A 23,400-nucleotide genomic window follows, 5' to 3' on the forward strand; every position below is an offset into this window, starting at 1 on the left:
TCTCACTCCTCCCACTGGGAGTTTATCTCACTCCAGGGGTATTCTCAGAGTCTAATTACAGTTCACTTACCCAGGACCCTGGGTCCTGCCACAGGTAACAGGCGGGAAGCAGCCTTTTAGGGCTCCTTGCTTGCATCAGGCTCATATTGTCAGTCTGCACCAGCCAAAAGGGGGCAAAGGGAAGGAGGAAAGGCTAGCCAAAGCCATTGGCTGGGTTCTCCTTGATACTGGCAGTCCCTAGCAGTGTGGGCAAACTCCTCCCCACCCCTCCCCCCCATTCTGTTGTCAATTTCACCATTTTAAACTCCCCTTCCCCAGGTGGAGCATGTCCTTCAGGCATGTCTAACTGGCTCTAGCCTTTCTACCAGTGGGTTAGGGGTGTATCCCATAACAGGAGCCACCATAAAGAGATACAGATCATTAGAAGAGAGTCACTTGTTTCTGCCATAAATGAAAGATCACAGACTCTCTGCAGGCAGAGGGAAATGCTAGAGGCCTTAATTATGGTTGGGTAAATTTATTTTTGTTGTTGTTTGTTTTTTTTAGGTATCTGAGTTGCAATCTCTGTATGACTATTAATCTGAAGTAAATTGTTCATTTAAAACTGCCTTGTGAGAAATTGGCTATAAAATATAGGGTTGTTGTTTTTTTTAACATACCAAAGTAAGCCCTAGTCTCAGAATCCAAACATGTCTCCTGTGTCCTTCAGTAATGTGGAGGAAGCTTTAGAATACAAAATGAGTGTGTTAACAGTATACCTTTTTGGCTTATAAGAATGTGTGAGAGTAACATCTTAGATGAAAGTAGTGCTTTCTGGAATGAGATTCCACAGTATAAACAAATGAAATCACAAGTCTCCAGACAACTCACTGTTTCATTGATGTAAAACTTATTACTTTACTCTCTCTATATATATCCATCCAAATTGTTAGACTTGCACAAAAAAATGTATATCCATTACACCTCTACCCTAATATAATGCTGTCCTCAGGAGATAAAAATCTCACCGAGTTATAGGTGAGACCACGTTATATCGAACTTGGTTTGCCCCTCTGTTCCTTGTTCCCTGACCATCCCCTCCAGAGACCCCTGTCCCTAATCAACCCCAGGACCCCACCCCCTTCCCAACCCTCCTGTCCCCTGACTGCTCCAACCCCTATCGACCCCTCCCTGCCCCCAACAGGCACTCACCGGCAGCGGTGGGAAGCGGAGCAGCCCAGCCCCAGTCCGCTCCTCCCTGCCAGCTCCCAGCCATGGCACTCTGCTTCCTGCTGTCAGTGAGTGCAGGGAGGTTGGGGAAAGGATGCCTCCCCGCACTCACCTGCGGTGGGAAGTGGAGCGACAATGCCTCAGCCTGCTCCAGTTTCCTGGCCTCAGCCCCAGCCATGTTGCTGGGGAAAGGTCCTGCACCCACCTGCCTGGCGGGAAGCAGAGCGCCACGGCTGGGAGCTGGCGGAGTGGAGCTGGCTGGGGCTGGCTGCTCCGCTTCCCACTGCTGGTGAGTGCAGGGAGGTTGGGGAAAGGACATGGCTGGGAGGTGGCAGAGTGGAGCAGGCTGGGGCCGCGTTGCTCTGCTTCCCGCCAAGGGTGAGTGCAAGGAGGTTGGGGCAAGGACGTCCCCCATCAGTGGTTTCCCCAGGAATTGAAATTAGGGGGGGTTTTCAAATTTACAGGGGGGTGACAGGACCAATGAGATATATATATATATAAAAGAGATATGAACAAAGTAAATGTTTTGTTAGGATGATGCAAATTTAACATAAGAATAATGCAAGTTACACCAAAACATATAACAGGTCTAGATTTCTAAAAAAAAAATAAATGTAAAAAAAAGTATTTAATTTAAATTGACTTTTAAAAAATAAGCCATTGTGGGATAAGAGGGAAGTCCTCTCACAGATCAGTAACTGGTTAAAAGATGGGAAACAAAGGGTAGGAATAAATTATCAGTTTTCAGACTGGAGAGAGATAAATAGTGGTATCCCTGAGGGGTCGGTACTGGGACCATTACTGTTCAACATACACATAAATGTTCTGGAAAAATGGGTAAACAGAGAGGTGGCAAAATTTGCAGATGATACAAAACTATTCAAGGTAGTTAAGTTGCAGGCAGACTGCGAAGAATTACAAAGGACTCTGACAAAACTGGGTGACTGGGCAACAAAAATGACAGATGAAATTCAGTATTGATAAATGTAAAGCAATGCTTATTGGAAAACAACCTCAACTGTACATACAAAATGAAGGAGTCTGAATTAGCTGTTAACACTCAAGAAAGAGATCTTGCAGTCATTGTCGACAGTTCTCTGAAAACATCCACTCAATGTGCAGCGGCAGTCAATGATTCCCAACATTCTGTTTGCTTTTTTAAAAAGAACAGGAGTACTTGTGGCACTTTAGAGACTAACAAATTTATTTGAGCATAAGCTTTTGTGGGCTACAGTCCACTTCATCAGATGTAGCCCATGAAAGCTTATGCTCAAATAAATTTGTTAGTCTTTAAGGTGCTACAAGTACTCCTGTTCGTTTTTGCGGATACAGACTAACACGGCTACTTCTCTGAAACCTTTGCTTTTTAAAGAAAGGGATAGATAGTAAGACTGAAAATATCATATTGCCTCTATATAAATCCATGGTACGTGTACACCTTGAATACCGTGAGCAGATCTGGTCACCCCATCCCAAAAAAGATACATTGGAAATGGAAAAGGTACAGAGATGGGCAACTAAAATGATTAGGGGTATGAAATGGGAGGAGAAATTAAAATGACTGGGAGTTTTCAGCTTAGAAAAGAGAAGACTAAGGGGGGATATGATAGACGTCTATAAAATCTTGACTGATGTGAAGAAAGTGAATAAAGAAATGTTATTTAATCCTTCACATAACACAAGAACTAGCAGTCAGCCAATGAAATTAATAGGCAGCAGGGTTTTTTTTAAAAAGGAAGTACTTCTTCACACAACATAAAATCAACCCGTGGAACTCTTTGCCAGGGGATACTGTGAAGACCAAAACTATAACAGGATTAAAAAAAGAACTAGATAAATTCCTAGAGAATAGGTCCATCAGTGGCTGTTAGTCAGGATGGGGAGGGATTCAACACCATGCTCTGAGTGTCCCTAGCCGTTTTGCCAGAAGCTGGGAATGAGCAACAGGGGATGGATCACTTGATGATTCCCTGTTCTGTTCATTCCCTCTGAAGCACCTGGCCTTGACCACTGCCGGAAGACAGGATGCTGGGCTATGTGTACCATTGGTCTGACCCAGTATGACCATTCTTATGTAAAAATTAATTATAATAATAAAAATGTTTAGTACAGAAACTCCCCAACATAATGACCTCTCAAGATAGCAACAATGTGAGATAGCAACTTTGGCAAATAATGCATTTTAAAAATCTTGGCCTACTAGGAAACATTTATGTAAGTTTCCATTCCCTGTCACAAATCTAGCATTCTGGAGCAAAGTCTCTAAAATATAGTCCAACAAACAAATGTTTCTTTAACATGCCCCTCACTTTTCCCTCCACCGCACCCCACTCACTGGTGTTGTCTTTGGTCAGCGGAGACTCAGAGTTCAGAATTGCTTTCACGTGAGTACACCTCCCAGGTTGGGGGCAAGAAGGCACCTTGCTGGTTCCTCCAGCTGCTCACTGTTCACTCTGGCCATGGCTGTTCATTGTGCCACTGTTCACTCCACCACTCTGTTGCCAATGGCCCTGCACAGTCATCTTCTGCTGCCACCTGCCACTGTGACCTCTGTGAGTTGGTCTCTTGAGGTTCCACCAGCTCTCAGTGATTTCAGCCGAGCTCTCAGTGGGGGAACCTTACTGCTAGTGCAGTCTGGGCTGTCGGTTACACAAAAACACTGTCCCCACAGGAACACTGTTCCCACAGCAGGACTAAGCACTTAGACCTGATTATCAGTGATGTCAGCTGCAGTTAACACTTAACAGAACAAAAGTTGCACTTAACAGAACAAAAGACTATCTATGGAGCCTAATCAGCTCTGTCTTTAAGCAGTGGAGAGGGACAGGTCCCCACTCTCTCTCTTGATGCCCTCAATCAGCACAGGCTAAGTACACTTCAACTGCCCTTTACTCATACAATAAAAACAACAACATTTCATTCCCTCACCCCTACCCCCCTGCATTCAAATGATTTGTAACCCAACCCCAGCCAAAATCTATCACTTGGGCAACACAGCTCTGTTTGCTGGATACCTAGGTAGATTAGGTATGAATGTAAATAGAATCTGGTCCTGAAGGCTTTCCCTCTACCTCATCATTAACTGTCAGGGAGAGCTCATTTAGACTTTGCTTACAAATCATCATTTGAAATTTAGGCTGGCCAGCATCACCGAAATGAATGCACTGACATTGTCATAAAAAACAACAGCTGTATAAGGAAGCTAGTCTATGTTCATACTTTTCAAATCTTTTATACTTTCAGATACACATTTTATCATACACTGTGTATGCTTTTAAAGTGCTTATTAATGTTTCAATTTCAATTCAAATTTCCAAACAGTCACTAAATTGGCATGTTTCAGAGTAGCAGCTGTGTTAGTCTGTATCCACAAAAAGAACAGGAGTACTTGTGGCACCCTAGAGACTAACAAATGTATTTGAGCATAAGCTTTCATGGGCCCACTTCATTGGATGCATAGAATGGAACTTATAGTGAGGAGATATCTATACATACAGAGAACATGAAAAGGTGGGAGTTGCCCAATCAACTCTAAGAGTCTAATTAAGATGTGCCAGCAGGAGAAAAAAAACTTTTGTAGTGATAATCAAGATAGTTTGACAAAAAGGTGTGAGGATACTTAACATGGGGAAATAAATTCAATGTGTGTAATGGCTAAATTTAAGCCTAAATTGATTGTATCTAGTTTGCATATTAATTCAAGTTCAGCAGTTTCTAGTTGCGGTCTGTTTTTTAAGCTTTTCTGTTGCAAAATTGCCACCTTTAAATCTGTTACTGAGTGACCAGACAGATTGAAGTGTTCTTCTACTGGTTTTTGAATGTTATGATTCCTGATGTCAGATTTGTATCCATTTATTCTTTTGCATAGACTTTTGACTGATTTGGCCAATGCATTCTTTTGACTGATTTGGCCAATGTACATGGCAGAGGGACATTGCTAGCACATGATGGCATATATCACATTGGTAGATGTGCAGGTGAACGAGCCACTGATGGCATGGCTAATGTGATTGGGTCCTATTATGGTGTCACTTGAATAGATATGTGGACAGAGTTGGCATCGGGCTTTGTTGCAAGGATAGGTTCCTGGGTTTGTGTTTTTGTTCTGTGATGTGTGGTTGCTGATGAGTAAGTGCTTCAGCTTGGGAAGCTGTCTGTAAGCAAGGACAGGCCTGTCTCCCAAGATGTGGAAGAGTAAAGGATCATCTTTCAGGATAGGTTGATGATGCACTGGAGAGGTTTTAGTTGAGTGATGAAGGCAACGGCTAGTGGCATTCTGTTATTTTCTGTGTTGGGCCTGTCTTGTAGTAGGTGACTTCTGGGTATTCTTCTGGCTCTGTCAATCTGTTTTTTTCACTTCAGCAGGTGGGTACTGTAGTTTTAAGAATGCTTGATAGAGATCTTGCAGGTATTTGTCTCTGTCTGAGGGGTCGGAGCAAATGCGGTTGTATCTTAGAGCTTGGCTGTAGACAATGGATCGTGTGGTGTGTCCTGGATGGAAGCTGGAGACATGTAGGTAAGTATAGCAGTCAGTAGGTTTCTGGTATAGGGTGGTGTTTATGTGACCATTGCTTATTAGCACAGTAGTGTCAAGGAAATAGACTGCTTGTGTGGATTGGTCTAGGCTGAGGTTGATGGTGGGATGGAAATTGTTGAAACCATGGTGGAATTCCTCAAGGGCTTCTTTTCCATGGCTCCAGATGATGAAGATGTCATCAATGTAGCGCAAGTAGAGTAGAGGCACTGAGGGATGAGAGCTAAGGAAGCATTGTTCTAAGTCAGCCATAAAAATGTTGTCATACTATGAGGCCATGCGGGTACCCATAGCAGTGCCGCTGACTTGAAGGTATATATTGTCCCCAAATATGAAATAGTTGTGGGTGAGGACAAAGTCGCGAAGTTCAGCCACCAGATTTGGCATGTAACTAGTTCAAAAAACTGGGGGGGTGTTGGGGAAATTCAAGGGGGGTGTACAACCCCCGGGGGGGTGTAAGGAAATCACTGTCCCCCATACTCAACTGCGGCAGGAAGTAGAGTGATGCGGCTGGGAGCTGGTGGAGTAGAGTGGGCTGAGGCCGGGCTGCTCCGCTTCCACCGCTGCTGGTGAGTGTGTGGGGGGAATCCCTTCCCTCAAACTCCCTCCCCCAAGCGACATGGCTGGGGCCGGGGTGAGGGAAGTGGAGTGGGCTGCTCCTGGCCCCCAGCTAATCCCCTGGGCCACTCTGGGACTGCAGGGCCCCCAAAAGTGCCCTCCCACAGCTCCTGCCCCCCAGACCCTGGGAGGGGAGCCCCTGACCGCCCCCGAGACCCTCTGCCCCTTATCAAACCCCTGAGCCCTGGCCTGGCCCAACACCTTTAACTCGCTGCTCAGAGCAGCATGTCAGAGCTTTACCATGTTGTATGCAAACCCACATTCTATCGGGTCGTGTTATATCAGGGTAGAGGTATATTTGAAAAAGTTTCTCTAGGGAACTAGTAGAAATTCTATTTTTAATGCATGAAAATCCAGACTAGATTAGTACAGAGAACAATGCTATTCTGATTTAAGGCCAGAAAGAGCACGATGATTAAATCAGGTGTTTTCCATCTCCAACTGTGTGTTTTTTTGTTTTTGTTTTTTGACTGGAAGAGCTGTATAGTATGAAGGCAGATGGACAGTTAAATGTCTAATGAATGACAGACAGCGGCTGATTCTGAAATATCTACTTTGTTCCCTTACTTGCCATAGGTTTTCTGTTAGCTCTTCTGGACAGTTGAATACCCACAGTACAACATATTACCCTTTCTGTTGATACATAATATAAAAGGAATGTCTAGGAACTTGGCTCCATTCAGCAATGCAAAGCAGTACAGCGACAAGCTTTTCAGACAGTAAAACAGCAAGAGGCATTGACTACTTTAATTGTGATTACACAAATACAATTATACCTACAAAAACGCCATCATTCGGGGCATAGGAATGGATAAGAACTCATAAACAAACTGATCAAAAAAGTTCAGGATATTTATAAACGCTAGCAATCTGATTGTGTAGAGATGTGGCACAGTACATCAGAGAGAGCTCTACATGCCTTCCTCCTAATCTTTGTTTTCCTGTAGAATGTGAGTTGCTTGGGGCAGAGACTGTACTCTCTTGTTGTCTGCAAATAGCTCAGTATATTTGTGATATTAGCATAAAACAATAATAATAATTAATAATAAATAGATGCATGATGCTGAGGTTTCTGGAAAGATTCCCAAATAATAAATTGTAATGGATTCCTAAAAATGTACCTGGAAAAGGAGGTGAAATCATAAAAGGAAGTCATTTACTCAAATTTGAAACCCCCAAAGCCCCTTTTATGGTGATTTACTGCCACATATTTGCACAACAGGCTGATGAGATGTTGAAAGTATTCGGAATGCTGAAAGTATTGGTGATGCAAGAAAAGCAAGAGTGCCTTAAAGCTACACAATTTAGAGGTAAAGCAGGGTGACTTTGTTTTGGAAACATAGGCCACTTCATTCCTGAATGACAGCAGCCACATGGGGCTAATACACATTAACTTCACATGTTTAGTTGACTTGCCTTAAATTTCTTGAGTATCCTCATACAGACATGACCTTAGAGGTGTAGCTTTCAATGCCTTTATCCAAATCATATTTATAAATAATGTGACAAAGCTTCCTTTCCACCTTGGTGGGTCCTGTGCTTCTGTTTAGTGGGGGCTGGGGTTTTCCTCTTTTTCCTCAGAGTTTTCCCCCACATCCCTGGGTTTACTGTCCACACTCTGTCGGAGCAGGGTTCCTCCTGGCCTTCCTGACAGGGGGTGGAGGGGATGAGGGAGATGGAGGAAAGCCTCTCCATCTCTGGTAAACCCTCCGGACCTGGTAGCAACAGACCAGACACATGGTTCAGTCTCTCCCCTCTGGCAGGGTCTCTTCCCTCAGACCTCCAGGTCTGGGAAGGACCATCTGCCCTGTTAAGCAGGGATTCTCCCATCCTTCGCAGCTGTACCTGCATGGTTTCTCTCATATTGTTTGTCAGCATGCTTGTCTATACTGCGCAGCTCGCTAGTAGCTCGCCTTCCTCCCTTCGCCCCTATACTCCATTTTTTTACCTCGGTCATGTTTTCTTTCAGCCTATAAAAGTTGTTCCTCATATGCATATAAATGCCTGAATGGAAAATGCCCCACAAAACCAAACCCAGAATGTGATGGAATAAGAGACTGTGGAGATGGCTCTGATGAAATGAATTGTGGTATGTGAAGTTTAACTCATTTGAAATACATTTTAAATGAAAGTTAATTCATGAGTGAATTATTGCAGTAAACTTAAATATATATTTATGTATTTGGGTCAAATTTAGTATATACAGTATTTAATAAGAACGGCTGTACCGGGTCAGACCAAAGGTCCATCTAGCCCAGTATCTGTCTACCGACAGTGGCCAATGCCACGTGCCCCAGAGGGAGTGAAGCTCACAGGCAATGATCAAGTGATCTCTCTCCTACCATCCATCTCCATCCTCTGATGAACTTAGCCCAACCCAGGGCTTTAGTTGAACCTTCCTTCAATAGTCCCACCATTCTTTACTCTTCCTGGCTAATAGCCATTTATGGACTTAGCCACCATGAATTTATCCAGTTCCCTTTTAAACAATGTTACAGTCCCAGCCTTCACAATCCCCTCAGGTAAGGAGTTCCACAAGTTGACTGTGCGCTGTGTGAAAAAGAACCTCCTTTTATTTGTTTTAAACCTACTACCTATTAATTTCATTTGGTGACCCCTAGTTCTTGTATTATGGGAATAATTAAATAACTTTTCCTTATCCACTTTCTCTACATCACTCATGATTTTATATAACTCTATCATATCCCCCCTTAGTCTCCTCTTTTCCAAGCTGAAGAGGCCTAGCCTCTTTAATCTTTCCTGGTATGGGACCCTCTCCAAACCCCTAACCATTTTAGTTGTCCTTTTCTGAACCTTTTCTAGTGCTAGAATATCTTTTTTGAGGTGAGGAGACCACATCTGTACACAGTATTTGAGGTGTGGGCGTACCATGGATTTATATAAGGGCAATAATATATTCTCGGTCTTATTCTCTATTCCCTTTTTAATGATTCCTAACATCTTGTTTGCTTTTTTGACCACCACTGCACACTGTGTGGACATCTTCAGAGAACTATCCACGATGATGCCAAGATCTTTTCCCTGACTCATTGTAGCTAAATTAGCCCCCATCATATTGTATGTATAGTTGGGGTTATTTTTTCCAATGTGATTTACTTTACATTTATCCACATTAAATTTCATTTGCCATTTTGTTGCCCAATCACTTAGTTTTCTGGGATCTTTTTGAAGTTCTTCACAATCTGCTTTGGTCTTAACTATCTTGAGTAGTTTAGTGTCATCTGCAAAATTTGCCACCTCACTGTTTACGCCTTTCTCCAGATCATTTATGAATAAATTGAATAGGATTGGTCCTAGGACTGACCCTTGGGGAACACCACTAGTTACCCCTCTCCATTCTGAGAATTTACCATTAATTCCTACCCTTTGTTCCCTGTCTTTTAGCCAGTTCTCAGTCCATGAAAGGACCTTCCCTTTTATCCCATGACAGCTTAATTTACGAAAAAGCCTTTGGTGAGGGACCTTGTCAAAGGCTTTCTGGAAATCTAAGTACACTATGTCCACTGGATCCCCCTTGTCCATATGTTTGTTGACCCCTTCAAAGAACTCTAATAGATTAGTAAGACACGATTTCCCTTTACAGAAACCATGTTGACTATTGCTCAACAGTTTGTTTTTCTATGTGTCTGACAATTTTATTCTTAACTATTGTTTCAACTAATTTGCCCGGTACCGATGTTAGACTTACCGGTCTGTAATTGCCGGGATCACCTCTAGAGCCCTTTTTAAATATTGGCGTTACATTAGCTAACTTCCAGTCATTGGGTACCGAAGCCGATTTAAAAGACAGGTTACAAACCTTAGTTAATAGTTCCGCAACTTCACATTTGAGTTCTTTCAGAACTCTTGGGTGAATGCCATCTGGTCCCGGTGACTTGTTAATGTTGAGTTTATCAATTAATTCCAAAACCTTCTCTAGTGACACTTCAATCTGGGACAGTTCCTCAGATTTGTCACCTACAAAAGCCGGCTCAGGTTTGGGAATCTCCCTAACATCCTCAGCCGTGAAGACTGAAGCAAAGAATCCATTTAGTTTCTCCGCAATGACTTTATCGTCTTTAAGCGCACCTTTCATATTTCAATTGTCAAGGGGCCCCACTGGTTGTTTAGCAGGCTTCCTGCTTCTGATGTACTTAAAAAACATTTTGTTATTACCTTTGGAGTTTTTGGCTAGCCGTTCTTCAAACTCCTCTTTGGCTTTTCTTATTACACTCTTGCACTTAAGATGGCAGTGTTTGTGCTCCTTTCTATTTGCCTCACTAGGATTTGACTTCCACTTTTTAAAGGAAGTCTTTTTATCTCTCTCTGCTTCTTTTACATGGTTGTTAAGCCACGGTGGCTCTTTTTAGTTCTTTTACTGTGTTTCTTAATTTGGGGTATACATTGAAGTTGGGTCTCTATTATGGTGTCTTTAAAAAGGGCCCATGCAACTTGCAGGGATTTCACTTTAGTCACTGATAGGATTTCTAAAACCTCATATGAATAAAAATAATTCCTTGATAATATTTATATGAAAACATTTCCTTTACATCTTTCTCTGCTTTACATACAATCTCTCCACATACAATAATCTTGGTCCAGTTGTGGATGCCCAGAAAGTGACACTTATTAAAATACTGCACTGAGTGAAACTGACGTGTCTGGGATCACTGTTCATGCTGAGTGAAGTTTAAAAAAAAAAAAAAAAAAAAGTAAAGAAGTCACATGTGGTGAAAAGTAAATATGATATTAAAACTTCTTTTTAAGTAAGATCTTACCTGTAATTTCTGTAAAAATAGTGGTTTTAGTATTATCAAGAGCATCGACTTTGTACCTTAGCTTGGATAGAACACTGGAGTAGGATCAGTAGACATGAGTTCAATTTCTGGCTCTGTCATAGAATCATAGAATATCAGGGTTGGAAGGGACCTCAGGAGGTCATCTAGTCCAATCCCCTGCTCAAAGCAGGACCAATCCCCAACTAAATCATCCCAGCCAGGGCTTTGTCAAGACAGGCCTTAAAAACCATTAAGGATAGAGATTCCACCACCTCCCTAGGGTAACCCATTCTAGTGCTTCATCACCCTCCTAGTGAAATACTTTTTCCTAATATGCAACCTAGACCTCCCCCACTGCAACTTGAGACCATTGTTCCTTGTTCTGTCATCTGCCACCACTGAGAACAGCCGAGCTCCATCTTCTTTGGAACCCCCTTCAGGTAGTTGAAGGCTGCTATCAAATACCCCCTCACTCTTCTCTTCTGCAGACTAAAGAAGCCCAGGTCCCTCAGCCTTTCCTCGTAAGTCATGTGCTCCAGCTCCCCAATCATTTTCTTTGCCCTCTTCTGGACTCTCTCCAATTTGTCCACATCCTTTCTGTGGTGAGGGCCCAAAAACTGGAGGCAGTACTCCAGATGTGGCCTCACCAGTGCCGAATAGAGGGGAAAAATCACTTCCCTCGATCTGCTGGCAGTGCTCCTGCTAATGCAGCCCAATATGCCATTAGCCTTCTTGGCAACAAGGGCACACTGCAGACTCATATCCAGCTTCTCATCCACTGTAATCCCTAGGTCCTTTTCTGCAGAGCTGCATCTTAGCCAGTTGGTCCCCCAGCCTGTAGCAGTGCACAGGATTCTTCGGTCCTATGTACAGGACTCTGCACTTGTCCTTGTTGAACATCATCAGATTTCTTTTGGCCCAATCCTCCAATTCGTCTACATCACTCTGGACCCTGTCCCTACCCTCCAGCATATCTACCTCTCCCTGCAGCTTAGTGTCATCCACAAACTTGCTGAGGGTGCAATCCATCCCATCATCCAGATCATTAATGAAGATGTTGAACAAAACTGGCCCCAGGACCGATCCTTGAGGCACTCCAGTTGATACCGACTGCCAACTAGACACTGAGTCGTTGATTGCTATCCACTGAGCCTGACGATTTAACCAGCTTTCTGTCCACCTTATAGTCCATTCATCCAATCCATACTTTTTTTAACTTGCTGGCAAGAATACAGTGGGAGACCATATCAAAAGCTTCACTAAAGTCAAGGTATACCAGATCCCACCACTTTCCCCATATCCACGGAGCCAGTTATCTCATCATAGAAGGCAATCAGGTTGGTCAGGCATGACTTACCCTTGGTGAATCCATGTTGACTCTTCCTGATCACCTTCCTCTCTTCCATGTGCTTCAAAATGGATTCCTTGAGGTCCTGTCCCTGCCTTGCAGTCACTGCATCTCATTTGTAACATGGGAATGATGATACTTAACATTTCTTTGTGAAGCACTTTGTGATCTGCAGCTGGAAGAACACAGTGCAAGAGCCAAGTATTCATAAACCTAAGTAAAATGGCCCAATGCCTTATGTGTATATAAATCTTAATCCTCCTGTTCAATACTTTCTTAATTAGCTTGTGGAAGAATCCAGTTAAAAAAAACTAGAATTGTTGGAGGTGAAGATGCAAGATCTGGAAAGTGGCCTTGGCAAGCAAGCTTGCAGATGGGAATGCATGGCCATATCTGTGGTGCATCTGTTGTTTCAAATAGGTGGCTGTTATCTGCTGCCCATTGTTTTCTGGACTCTGATTCTATAAGGTAAGTACAGGTTGTATAGTCCAGTGTACACACTGTTTAGTTTCACAGTTTTAGTTTCTTTAGTTTATGTATCCATGATGCTGGCATAGTGGCTTTGAATGAATACTTCTGTGCACATGGTCTAATTGGTACGTTTTGTAGACCCAAAGTACATTTCATCCAATAATCAAAAGTATAAAGTATCCAGAATAATTATACCACCACTGTAACCAGAAAGTATATCCTGCTGTTGAACCATGGAGTTAGTTGTGAACACAGCTTAAAAAAATGTTTCCAAAAAAATAATACTCCTAACCATTAAGATTAGAGCACCTCTAACAGTGGAAAAGTATGGAAACTGGCTGGTGGATAGGGGCTAGTGGTGTAGTGAAGACAGGCATGGTGACGCATAATATTCTGCAAAGGTGTCATCAAGATTACTCATGTGCAGCATCACTGAGGGATTTGGAAAGCTGGACCCCTGAACTGTAGATGGATCCCAAGTACACATTCTATGTTTAAAATGCCATCCTCCTATCGAGCTAATGAGTGCATAGATGGGAGTTAGGAGCAAGCTGTGGTCCATCCTGATTTTAACTGGATGACTAGATGAAATACCTGAAGCCTAGGAGTCAGGACTCAGAACTTCTGGGTTCTGTTCACAACAAGAGTCATAGTGGGGGATAAAAATGGCAATATTCCATTCAGACTACATCCACATGATCTGAGCAGCTGAAAATTCTGCCAAAATAAGTAATGAAAGAAATTGCCAATGTTGACATTTAGGAACCTTGATTTTTCAGATTTGTACAAGGTAATTACTGCAATTATGTGCAGAAAAAGGGTAGCTATACATCTAATTGGCCACTTGGAAGCACAATTACCCACTTTGCATACAAAAAATTGGACAAAATAGGCATAGATTATCAGATGCAATTATGAATAACGTGCCTTTAAAGTATTATTAGGTTTCAGAGTCAATACCGCATTGAAATGGATATGCTTATGTGATGGAGTTATTGTTCCTGTTGGTTTGCTGGCTGGTGCAGCAGTGACAATGGTGGTGTTAGTTCTCAACCAGAAGGAGCAGAAACTTTTTCTTAAGAAAGCTTAAATGATTGGGGTCACCATGTAATTGGAACTGTAGCAATCATTATGGGCTCAATCTGACCGGGAGTCCCAACCCTGCCATTAACTCGGGAGACCTGGGTAAGTCGCTTAACGTATCTGTGCTTCAGTTCTCTACAGGATAGGCAAGTTATCCCCATGTGACTGATGCAAAGTCCTTCAAGATCCTTGGATGAAAAGTGCAAAGTATTAGTCATGTTACTCCCAGAAAGCATCCCTTTGGAAACCATGAACAAAAACACAAAATCAATATGCTACTTAAAATAAAAATGAGATGTATCTGTCCTACTGATTTCATGTTGTGCTCCTCCACTGACTTTGCTATTTCTCATAAAAATATTGTAAATAACTCTTAAGTAACCTGGCATGATGATGATTATCATTTTATAAATGTTGTCTGTTTTGCAGATACTCTGTGCCTTCTGGCTGGAAAGCGTATATGGGCATAAGGATCATTAGTAAAAACAGCAATCATGTAGCTATGAGATCAATCAAAAGGATTATTGTCCATCCACGGTATGACCAATATATCTCAGACTATGACATTGCCCTGTTGGAAATGGAGACACCAGTATTCTTCAGTGAGCTGGTACAGCCCATTTGTTTACCCAGCAGTCCTAGAGTATTTTTTTATGGAACTGTCTGCTATGTAACTGGCTGGGGAGCCCTAAGAGAAAATAGTATGTTCATTTCCTGGATATGTTTCTTGCAAATTTGACTCTAATTTTAAACTGTAAGAGTGAGGTGATTATGCTAAAAACTAATATTTATCACGATTTACTTAGCACAATGGTTTTCAAACTTTTTGTATTGGTGACCCTTTTCACACAGCAAGCCTCTGACTATGAAGCCCCTTATAAATTAAAAGCTGGGGTTTGTCTAATTTAATGTGTGTGGGAGGTCAGCGCTATCAACCCCAGTGAGCTGACAGCTCATGACCCCCATGGAACCACGTTGTGACCCTCTCAGAACCCCTGACTTCGTAGGTCTTTTTAAAAGCTAGAATATTTCTTCTTTGTCAAAGCAAATTCAGTGTTTTGGCTCAGGTGCAGCTGAACATCTGTGGAGTTTCTTAATGCTGGCATGCTGAAATAGTTTAGGTCAATTAGGAGTCCTGCCACTAGGCAATGAAAACTGTAATAGGCCATTAGAAAGATAATTACCCTGGATTAGCACTTGTTTCTCACATATACAGCTCACTTAATTTCTACAGTACTTCAGTACAATACAATACAGTACAAAGAATTTATAGATAGTGTGATAAGGTTAGGCCAGATGGCTACAGGAGAGTGATAGAAGGCAGATATATTAACCCCAGGTTAAGTAGGTGCCCTTTCCCTGGGTAAGGTAACAGGGAAGGTTCCAGAACAATCAGGAACTTTCTGGAAACAATTAAGGCAGACAGGTTGATTAGAACACCTGCAGCCAATCAAGAAGCTGCTATAATCAATTAAGGCAGGCCAATCAGGGCACCTGGGTTAAAAGGGAGCTCTCTTCAGTTTGTGGTGTGCATGTGAGGAGCTGGGAGCAAGAGGCACAAGGATCTGAGAGTGAGAGGGTGTGCTGCTGGAGGACTAAGGAGTACAAGCGTTATCAGACACCAGGAGGAAGGTCCTGTGGTAAGGATAAAGAAGGTGTTTGGAGGAGGCCACGGGGAAGTAGCCCAGGGATTTGTAGCTGTCATGCAGCTGTTACAGGAGGCACTATAGACAGCTGGAATCCACAAGGCCCTGGGCTGGAACCCGGAGTAGAGGGTGGGCCCGAGTTCCCCCTAAACCTCCCAACTCCTGAGGAGGAGTAGACCTGGACTGTGGGTTCCACCAGAGGGGAAGATCACTGAGGTGAGCAAATCCGCCAATAAGCGCAGGACCCACCAAGGTAGAGGAGAAACTTTGTCACAATAGAAAAATAGGAAAGAAGTTGAGACTAGCACAAACTAGGATGTCTGTGTCTGATCCAGAACTGGAACTCAAGCACTTCCAGCTGGCAGTTTTTTAGTTAATCTCTTAAATTGCATTGTGATCTAAGGCAGTGGTGGGAAACCTGCAGCCTGTCAGTGTAATCTGCTGGTGGGCTGTGAGACAGTTTGTTTCCATTGACCGTCCATGGGCACAACTGCCCGCAGCTCCCAGTGGTCACGATTAGCTGTTCCCGGCCAATGGGAGCTGCAAGAAGCGGCACAGGCCGTAGGGACATGCTGGTCACTGCTTCCACAGCTCTCATTGGCTGGGAATTGTGAACTGCAGCCACTGGGAGCTGTGGGCTGATGTGCCAGTGGACTGTCGATGTAAAGAAACTGTCTCACAGCCCACCAGTGGATTACCCTGATGGGCTGCAGGTTGCCCACCACTAAGCTAAGGTTTTACATTTGACACAAATTTATCTACCAGGGTATCTTTGGCTTTCTTAACATACTTTTCATCTAACATCTGACCCCAAGACTATGATAATTTTACCTAAATATAATTTAAGTGAAGGTATAATATTAAAAAAATCCATTATACAGTGTCAATTTTTCAATAAAACTTGTATATAACACTGTAAAATTAAAATATTTGAACACTTTTCCCTCCCATAATTTCACTTAACACTCCCCCATTCCTCCAAAAGCCCTAAAAAGGTCCAGGCCAATGAGAGCTGTGGGAAGCAGTGACCAGCATGTCCCTACGGCCTGTGCCGCTTCTTGCAGCTCCCATTGGCCGGGAACAGCTAACCGTGACCACTGGGAGCTGCGGGCAGTTGTGCCCATGGACGGTCAATGGAAACAAACTGTCTCGCAGCCCACCAGCAGATTACACTGACAGGCTGCAGGTTTCCCACCACTGCCTTAGATCACAATGCAATTTAAGAGATTAACTAAAAAACTGCCAGCTGGAAGTGCTTGAGTTCCAGTTCTGGATCAGACACAGACATCCCAGTTTGTGCTAGTCTCAACTTCTTTCCTATTTTTCTATTGTGACAAAGTTTCTCCTCTACCTTGGTGGGTCCTGCGCTTATTGGTGGATTTGCTCACCCCAGTGATCTTCCCCTCTGGTGGAACCCACAGTGGTACAGAGGAAAGATATTGACGGTGAAACAGTTGTAGCTTACACCAGTTTGTTGTTCCATAGGGTGCCAAATTTGGCCTATGGTGCAATTTAGCAATAGCTACTATCATTGGGAGTTATAACTAGTCAAAGCAGGTTTATTTTTATCCACATCTTCCACCCCAATTCCCTCTCTACTAGAAGCAGCAGCGGGATACCAAATAATAGGACCTGAAAGAGGTCTTTGGGTACAATTACAGTGCAAATAATACAGAAATATTAAAAAGCTCAACTGAGGACAAAGCATGTAACAAACAAAAAACTTGTTAAATTTTGGCGTGGGTGTCGCATATTGTACTGACAATTCCTGCAGATCTCCATGCCATCCTCTGCTTCAAAGTTTGGCTGATCATTATCAAAGGAAGGGCTAAGGAAATGCAAGAAGGCAACAATGGCAGAGGGTTGTAAACTTTCCTGCCCTCCTTATATGAAAGCGGCATTAGTAACAGACGTTCAAAAGCTGTGGGGAAGGGCAATTTAAGCTACAGTACATAGTAATCCTTAGGCTCGGTAGAGTCTAAACACATTCCTCCCTTTTGATGTATCTGCTTTTTCCTCAACTGTAAAACTGGCATATGTTACATTTTATATTGTTCTAGGTTACCTTGCCAAAACACTGCAAGAAGCTAAAGTGAAAATAATTAATCAAAGTATTTGCAACAAGCTATATGATGATCTCATTACATCTCGAATGCTGTGTGCTGGAAATCTTAACGGTGGCATTGATGCATGCCAGGTAAAAGTGAAAACTGTAGGAAAACTACCATTATTTATTTCCTTTGTATATCAGGAATGTTTGGTTTTAATGCAGTGATGGAGCACAGTGTTTTGGAAATGTGGTTAATTAGTAACATGACATCAGGGAGGTAAGTTGGACAGGCAATACTTGCATCCTTCGAAACATGGGTGGCAGATGAATCACGGGCTCAGGAAGGCTAGCTCCTGGCCTGGCCTGCCCCTTCTGCCCAAGGCTCTGCCCCTCCTGCCGAAGCCCAGAGCCCTCCCCAGCTCCAGGCCACCCAAGCATGTCCCCTTCCCCCAGTGTGCTGGGCAGGCAGTGCAGGCTGGCCCCCATTAGCCCCAGTCCTACTCTTGGGAACTAGCCATGAGGAGAAGAGCATGGAGAAGCAGAAACGGGCCTGGGGTGGAGCATGGATGGGGCCATGCAAGGCTGAGGAGGCTCAGCCTTCTCCTGCCTTTGATACCTACTGCCCATGCTGCCTTTCAAAACAATAGGTAAGATCCAGTGTGTTGAGATTGTTCTGCCACTGGTTTTGGATGAACAGGGATATAGGGATGAAGGAGTTTGAGTTAGGGTTGTTTGTGGAATCTCAGTGATGAATTTCTTATTCTTGAACTCATGGGCTAGTCAAGGTGGAATTCCCTCTTTTCATCTCTTTGTACTGCTCTATAACCAGCTGCTTGTTCAATGGGATGATTGGCAGAAGAGAGGTAAGTCACCATTCATCTTCTTCTCTTCTCCTTTGCATCCCCTTGTTGTTGCCATTGTGTTCTATTTGGGTCTGGCAGAATTAAATTTTCATTTTTTAAAATAATTTTGATGGATTATATTGATGTTTGTTTTAAGCATTTTTTATTTTTTATACACTTAGGGACATTATGGAGGGAGAGTGTCGGACAATAATTGTGCAATAACAGTAGATACTGAGATTCAAAAAGTTAAAACTTTCTAATAGTTAAACAAATTGTCAGCATCACACATCAAAACACACAAAGTAAAGATCCTTAAATCAAACGCTAATAAATTCTTAAGCAGCATTTTTCTTTCTTTGCCTATCTGTAAATTTTAATTATCATTGCTGGAAATATTTTTTTTTCAGTTTGTGGTCTAATGGTAAAACTGACATTTACCAGCATTCAGTAATAAAAATCTAATCCTTCCTGGCCTAGTTCTATTAATTTGCATTTTTCAGTCGTCTTGGTTGTAATGAAATGTTACAACATGAATTGGATGCATAAACAAATGTACAGCCACTGTCCAGAAATAGAAAATATAATTTGAGGGAGAAAGTGTCTATTGTCCATATGTTACCTAATCTTCTTCTTACAGTGCAATGTGTTTGTTCTAATGACTGAATTGTATCCTTTGCTTTAGGGTGATTCTGGAGGTCCATTGGCCTGCATCGGAAAGGGAAATAGATGGTATCTTGCTGGCATTGTCAGCTGGGGTGAAGGATGTGCTCGGCATAACCGCCCTGGTGTATATACAAAAGTGACAGAGCTTTATGACTGGATTCATCAGTACACAAACTGATGCGCTTAGAAGGAGGAAAAAGTCACCGTTTTTACCGGAGTAAACCATGAAATATGTTTTTATGATGAGATCGTAAGGAAACACTGTAGATGTTTGTGCTGAAGTTCATATATGTATATTTTTAAGACCTAAAATTGTTGTTAACTTCTCTGCGCATTTCAGGAACAGTCTGAACTGAAAGTAACTTTCTCCATCTTCAATGTCTTCATCACCAGAAATGGACAAAAAGGGTTGAATGAAATAAGAATGGATTATAACCTTGGGCCAAATTCCAACCAAACCTTATTGGATGTTTGGATAATTAATTTCCTCTCCTCTTTCCTGCTCTACAGCCTCAGCACATATAAATACATACACTCTCCATATGCAATGTGTTGGGGTTTCAGCCAGGATCAAGGGCCTACTTCTCACATCTGGTCAAAATACACAAACTGCAAGTCAGGGTGGTGTGCAAAGGTGGGTTAAAGCTCTCCTTCATTCATGGTGCTGCTACGCAGGACTGCTCCCGCCTGTGCTGTGTTTAGAGGAGCCCTCAGGCTGCTCTACCTTTTAATATGGTTTTTAATAGCTGGAAGAGGCCAAAAACAGCTCAGGTTTGTTGTGATATAGGGGTACCCCAAACTCTCTCCCACTTGGGTAGCCATGATCCCTCTCCTTGTTAAGTTAGCAGTAGGGAGAGTGTTTGGCGTTCAAGACCAAAGATAATACTAAGCTATGCGCCAATGCTTGATTCTCATGATCTTCCCTGGGCTGGTTAAGACAAGCATACAGGGGTGCTGGAACAATTTTTTTAATGGGGATGCTGAGAGTTCTTGAACCAAACTGTAGACCCTGTACATAAAGGAAACCACTTCAAGCCGGGGGTTGTGGCAGCACCCCCAGTATCCCTAGTGCCAGCACCTACGCAAACATGTGATCAAATATCATCAGTAGTGTAGCACAAATCAGTCACGTTAAACCTGAAGATCTGGCTCTAAACTTGCAAAGACTGAAATCCCATTATTGGTGGCTTTAGAGTGACGGTATTTTAGAACAGGAGAAAATGCTGAGTTTATTAAGAGGAGCTCAGTTCAGTTAATCTAAAGGAAACTGCACCTATTAGATGGAGAGAGAATTCTTTTTCAGTCTGGTACAAACAAAACTTCACACACACAAGCTCCCTAGCTGCTATCAAATGTTAAACTATATAATCACAACACATTCTCATGAGCTGATTATACTTTGTGAGAACAAACCTGTTGCTAGCTACTTATGGTAATAGACATTCAAATTCACTCTTTTGTGGGTCTCAGACTGCAATAAGAGTGTCATCTTGAATTATCTCCTACACAAAGAAAGACAGAAACTTGTCCGTATGATATTCCAAACCAAAAAGATTGGAGTACATTTTAATAGGAATCTATTATCTATTTTAGATGATCTTGTAGTCAAAACAGCTTGAGGTTCACCTGGATCTACAGTAGTCATTAGGCTGTAATTATTCTATCTGCTCAGGGTTGTAGTACACTCTAAGGTACTACTAGTAGTGTGTCAGAGATACTGCAACTGGGAAGTAAGGCAAGAGGTGCTTCAGTTGCTAGGCCTTGTGCTAGCCCTGGTGTGTCCCAATAACCCCCCAGACACTTGGAGAAAGGAAAGAGGCATTTTACTAGGGCTGGCAGGAGAGGTAAAGTTTGCAAATACCCTAGGTATAGTGGCTTAAACAGAGCTCAAAGTGAAACAAGAGTGGTTCCTATTTGGGCCCACTAAACAGCTTTTCAGACCTAGTGCCTAGGGTGCTTTCTCCAGTCCAGTTTTCTATTAAAAGCTAATAAGATTGTGCAGATTTCCAGGCCTGGATCAGTTAGTGGTGTGGCTCATTAGAACCCCTTTATGCTGGATCCCTGCCCAGTCTCTGCTGCATCCACACATACCTGAACCTGGCTGCAATGTCCATCAGTCACTGTTCCATATGCGGTTGCCCAGCTCCTACTGCAGCCTGCTCTGAACACAGTTACTTGGAAGTTCCCCTATGCAATCAGCTTCTCTGCTGCTCCACTTCCCCAAGTGCCAGGTTACTTCGTGGGTCAGGGTTTCTCATAGTTTCTCCCCCTTTTCCTTACTTGCCAGCGGAAAGGGATGAGACTGAATGTCCATCCCAGAGGGTCATAGATCAGAGGAGAAGGGGTTCCTGCTTGGCAGACTGATCACAAGAGTCTTTCTCCTTGCTTGGTATCAGTGAGCCAGAGTGAGATTTCCAAAGCTGTCTAGGGGATTTAAAAAACCTGTATCATTAAAATTAATGGAAGATTTGTCTAACCCCACCAGACAGCTTTAACGGTCTCCCCTTCAACAGCTTGTAGTTTTAGGGTTTCAGACCTGAGTAACATGATGATGCCTGTTGGCGACTTGGATGCCACTCCCTGCTACACTCACACACGCACAGCTTGCTTATATTACATGAACATGCCCCTCACAGTGTGGCCAGCTGTTGTGATATTTTGTTTTTTTCCTTCGTCACGAGTGATGGGATTTTGGCTGGTCTGGAGCCAGTCTCATCATGATGTAAGTAGCCCAAGCCCTTTAGTGTATTTGAGCCCTCTGGTTATTTTTCCCCAGGAGGTGGCCAAATGGGGCAGGCAGCCAACCAGAGCTGCCACAGGAAGAGCGCTGTCTCCTTCTCTTCCTCCTCTCTGCAACAACCCAAAGCTGTCCTCATAAGAAGGGCATGTGGAGGAGATAGCAGAAAGAGCCCAGCAGCTCAGGGCAACTCCACTGCTCTGCCCTCCTCCCCTCTGCAGCACTTGGCCTTGGGGCATGGAAAGGAGCAGCAGAGGTGAGGCTGCTGAAGGGCCTTGGAGCTGCCCCTCCAGCCTGGAAGTGGGAAAGGGGACCCCTTTTCAGCCCCCTCCCACACACCTGGGAGAGAGGGATGAAGAACCCTGGAGGAGCAGAGGGGAGGCCGGGTTGCACTGATGTGAGAGTTGGGGGTGGGGGCTACCGGTGGCTGAACTGATACAGGGATTGAAGGAACAGGAGTGATTCAGAGGCTGGGGGCAGAATGAATTACTGGGCAGTGGATGGGCTGATGTGGGGATGAGAGCTGCAGCAATGGCCAAAATCTACTTATCTAATAAATTTGGGAGAGTGGGCCCCAGTAACTGTGGCTCTCGTGGGGGTGGGGGAGTATTCAAAAATCAAGACTGAAACCACTATGTAATCTTTTTTCTTTCCTTTCTTTTCTCTTTCTTTAACCCTCATGTTTTGAGTCTAACTCACGATTAGTAATCTCTCTCGAGGTTGGCAATGCTACCTTCACTTATTTTTATCTCACTTTCGTAGGCTGACTCATTGTACAGTACATCGGGGAAGACGTTCTGTAAATTACACGTAGGTACAGGAATGAATTTTATTGTTGTCTGCATGTCATAATTCATGTATTTAAGACTCATTTTTTAAATATAATTCTCTCATTAAAATGTGTGGTACTGTCTCCAGGTTGTTTTAATGGAATGTAAAAGCACTGTCTATTCTAAACTCTAAAGATATTAAAATTCTAAAAGTATTTTACTAATGTAATGGTGTTTCTTGAATAGTGTTGACTAAGTATTTACTAGCTTGGCGGCACTACTGAAATAAAGTAATTCACTCTGAACTCTTAGTATGCTTAGAATTGCAGTCACAGCTTGTAAGATGAAACTAACATTTCTCTTTATTTAAATAAAGCTGAACCATGAAGCGCTGAAACCTGCCAAGGTTTGAGTTTGTTTCTGCTCCATGTATTGATAAGACTGTAAATATCGTCACCAGAGAAGGACGTTGCATTCCTAGAGTTTTAGATTAGATGTGAGCCTTGGCCACAAAGTTCAGATCCAGCTCTCAAATTACCTTACGCTACGGGTGTGTGGTCTCAACACCGGGATTTTAGTTCAGGGTGTGTGTGTGTGTGTGTGTGTGTGTGTGTGTGTGTGTGTGTGTGTGTGTGTGTGTGTGTGTGT

General features: G+C 43.0%; 1 protein-coding gene across 1 annotated transcript in view; it reads left to right on the forward strand.

Moving 5' to 3' along the window:
• LOC127053528 (suppressor of tumorigenicity 14 protein-like) overlaps positions 1-18,924 on the forward strand; it is a 39,314-nt gene extending 20,390 nt beyond the window's left edge. The window contains exons 14-17 of the mRNA XM_050958406.1: positions 8,331-8,450; positions 12,772-12,955; positions 14,471-14,578; positions 17,748-18,924. Coding sequence (XP_050814363.1) covers positions 8,331-8,450; positions 12,772-12,955; positions 14,471-14,578; positions 17,748-17,778 — 443 coding nt within the window. The 3' untranslated portion in view covers positions 17,779-18,924. The remainder of the gene's footprint in view (positions 1-8,330; positions 8,451-12,771; positions 12,956-14,470; positions 14,579-17,747) is intronic.
• Positions 18,925-23,400: the final 4,476 nt, after the last annotated feature.

Source organism: Gopherus flavomarginatus, chromosome 1, assembly GCF_025201925.1.
Source record: "Gopherus flavomarginatus isolate rGopFla2 chromosome 1, rGopFla2.mat.asm, whole genome shotgun sequence".
NCBI classification, from domain to species: domain Eukaryota; kingdom Metazoa; phylum Chordata; order Testudines; family Testudinidae; genus Gopherus; species Gopherus flavomarginatus.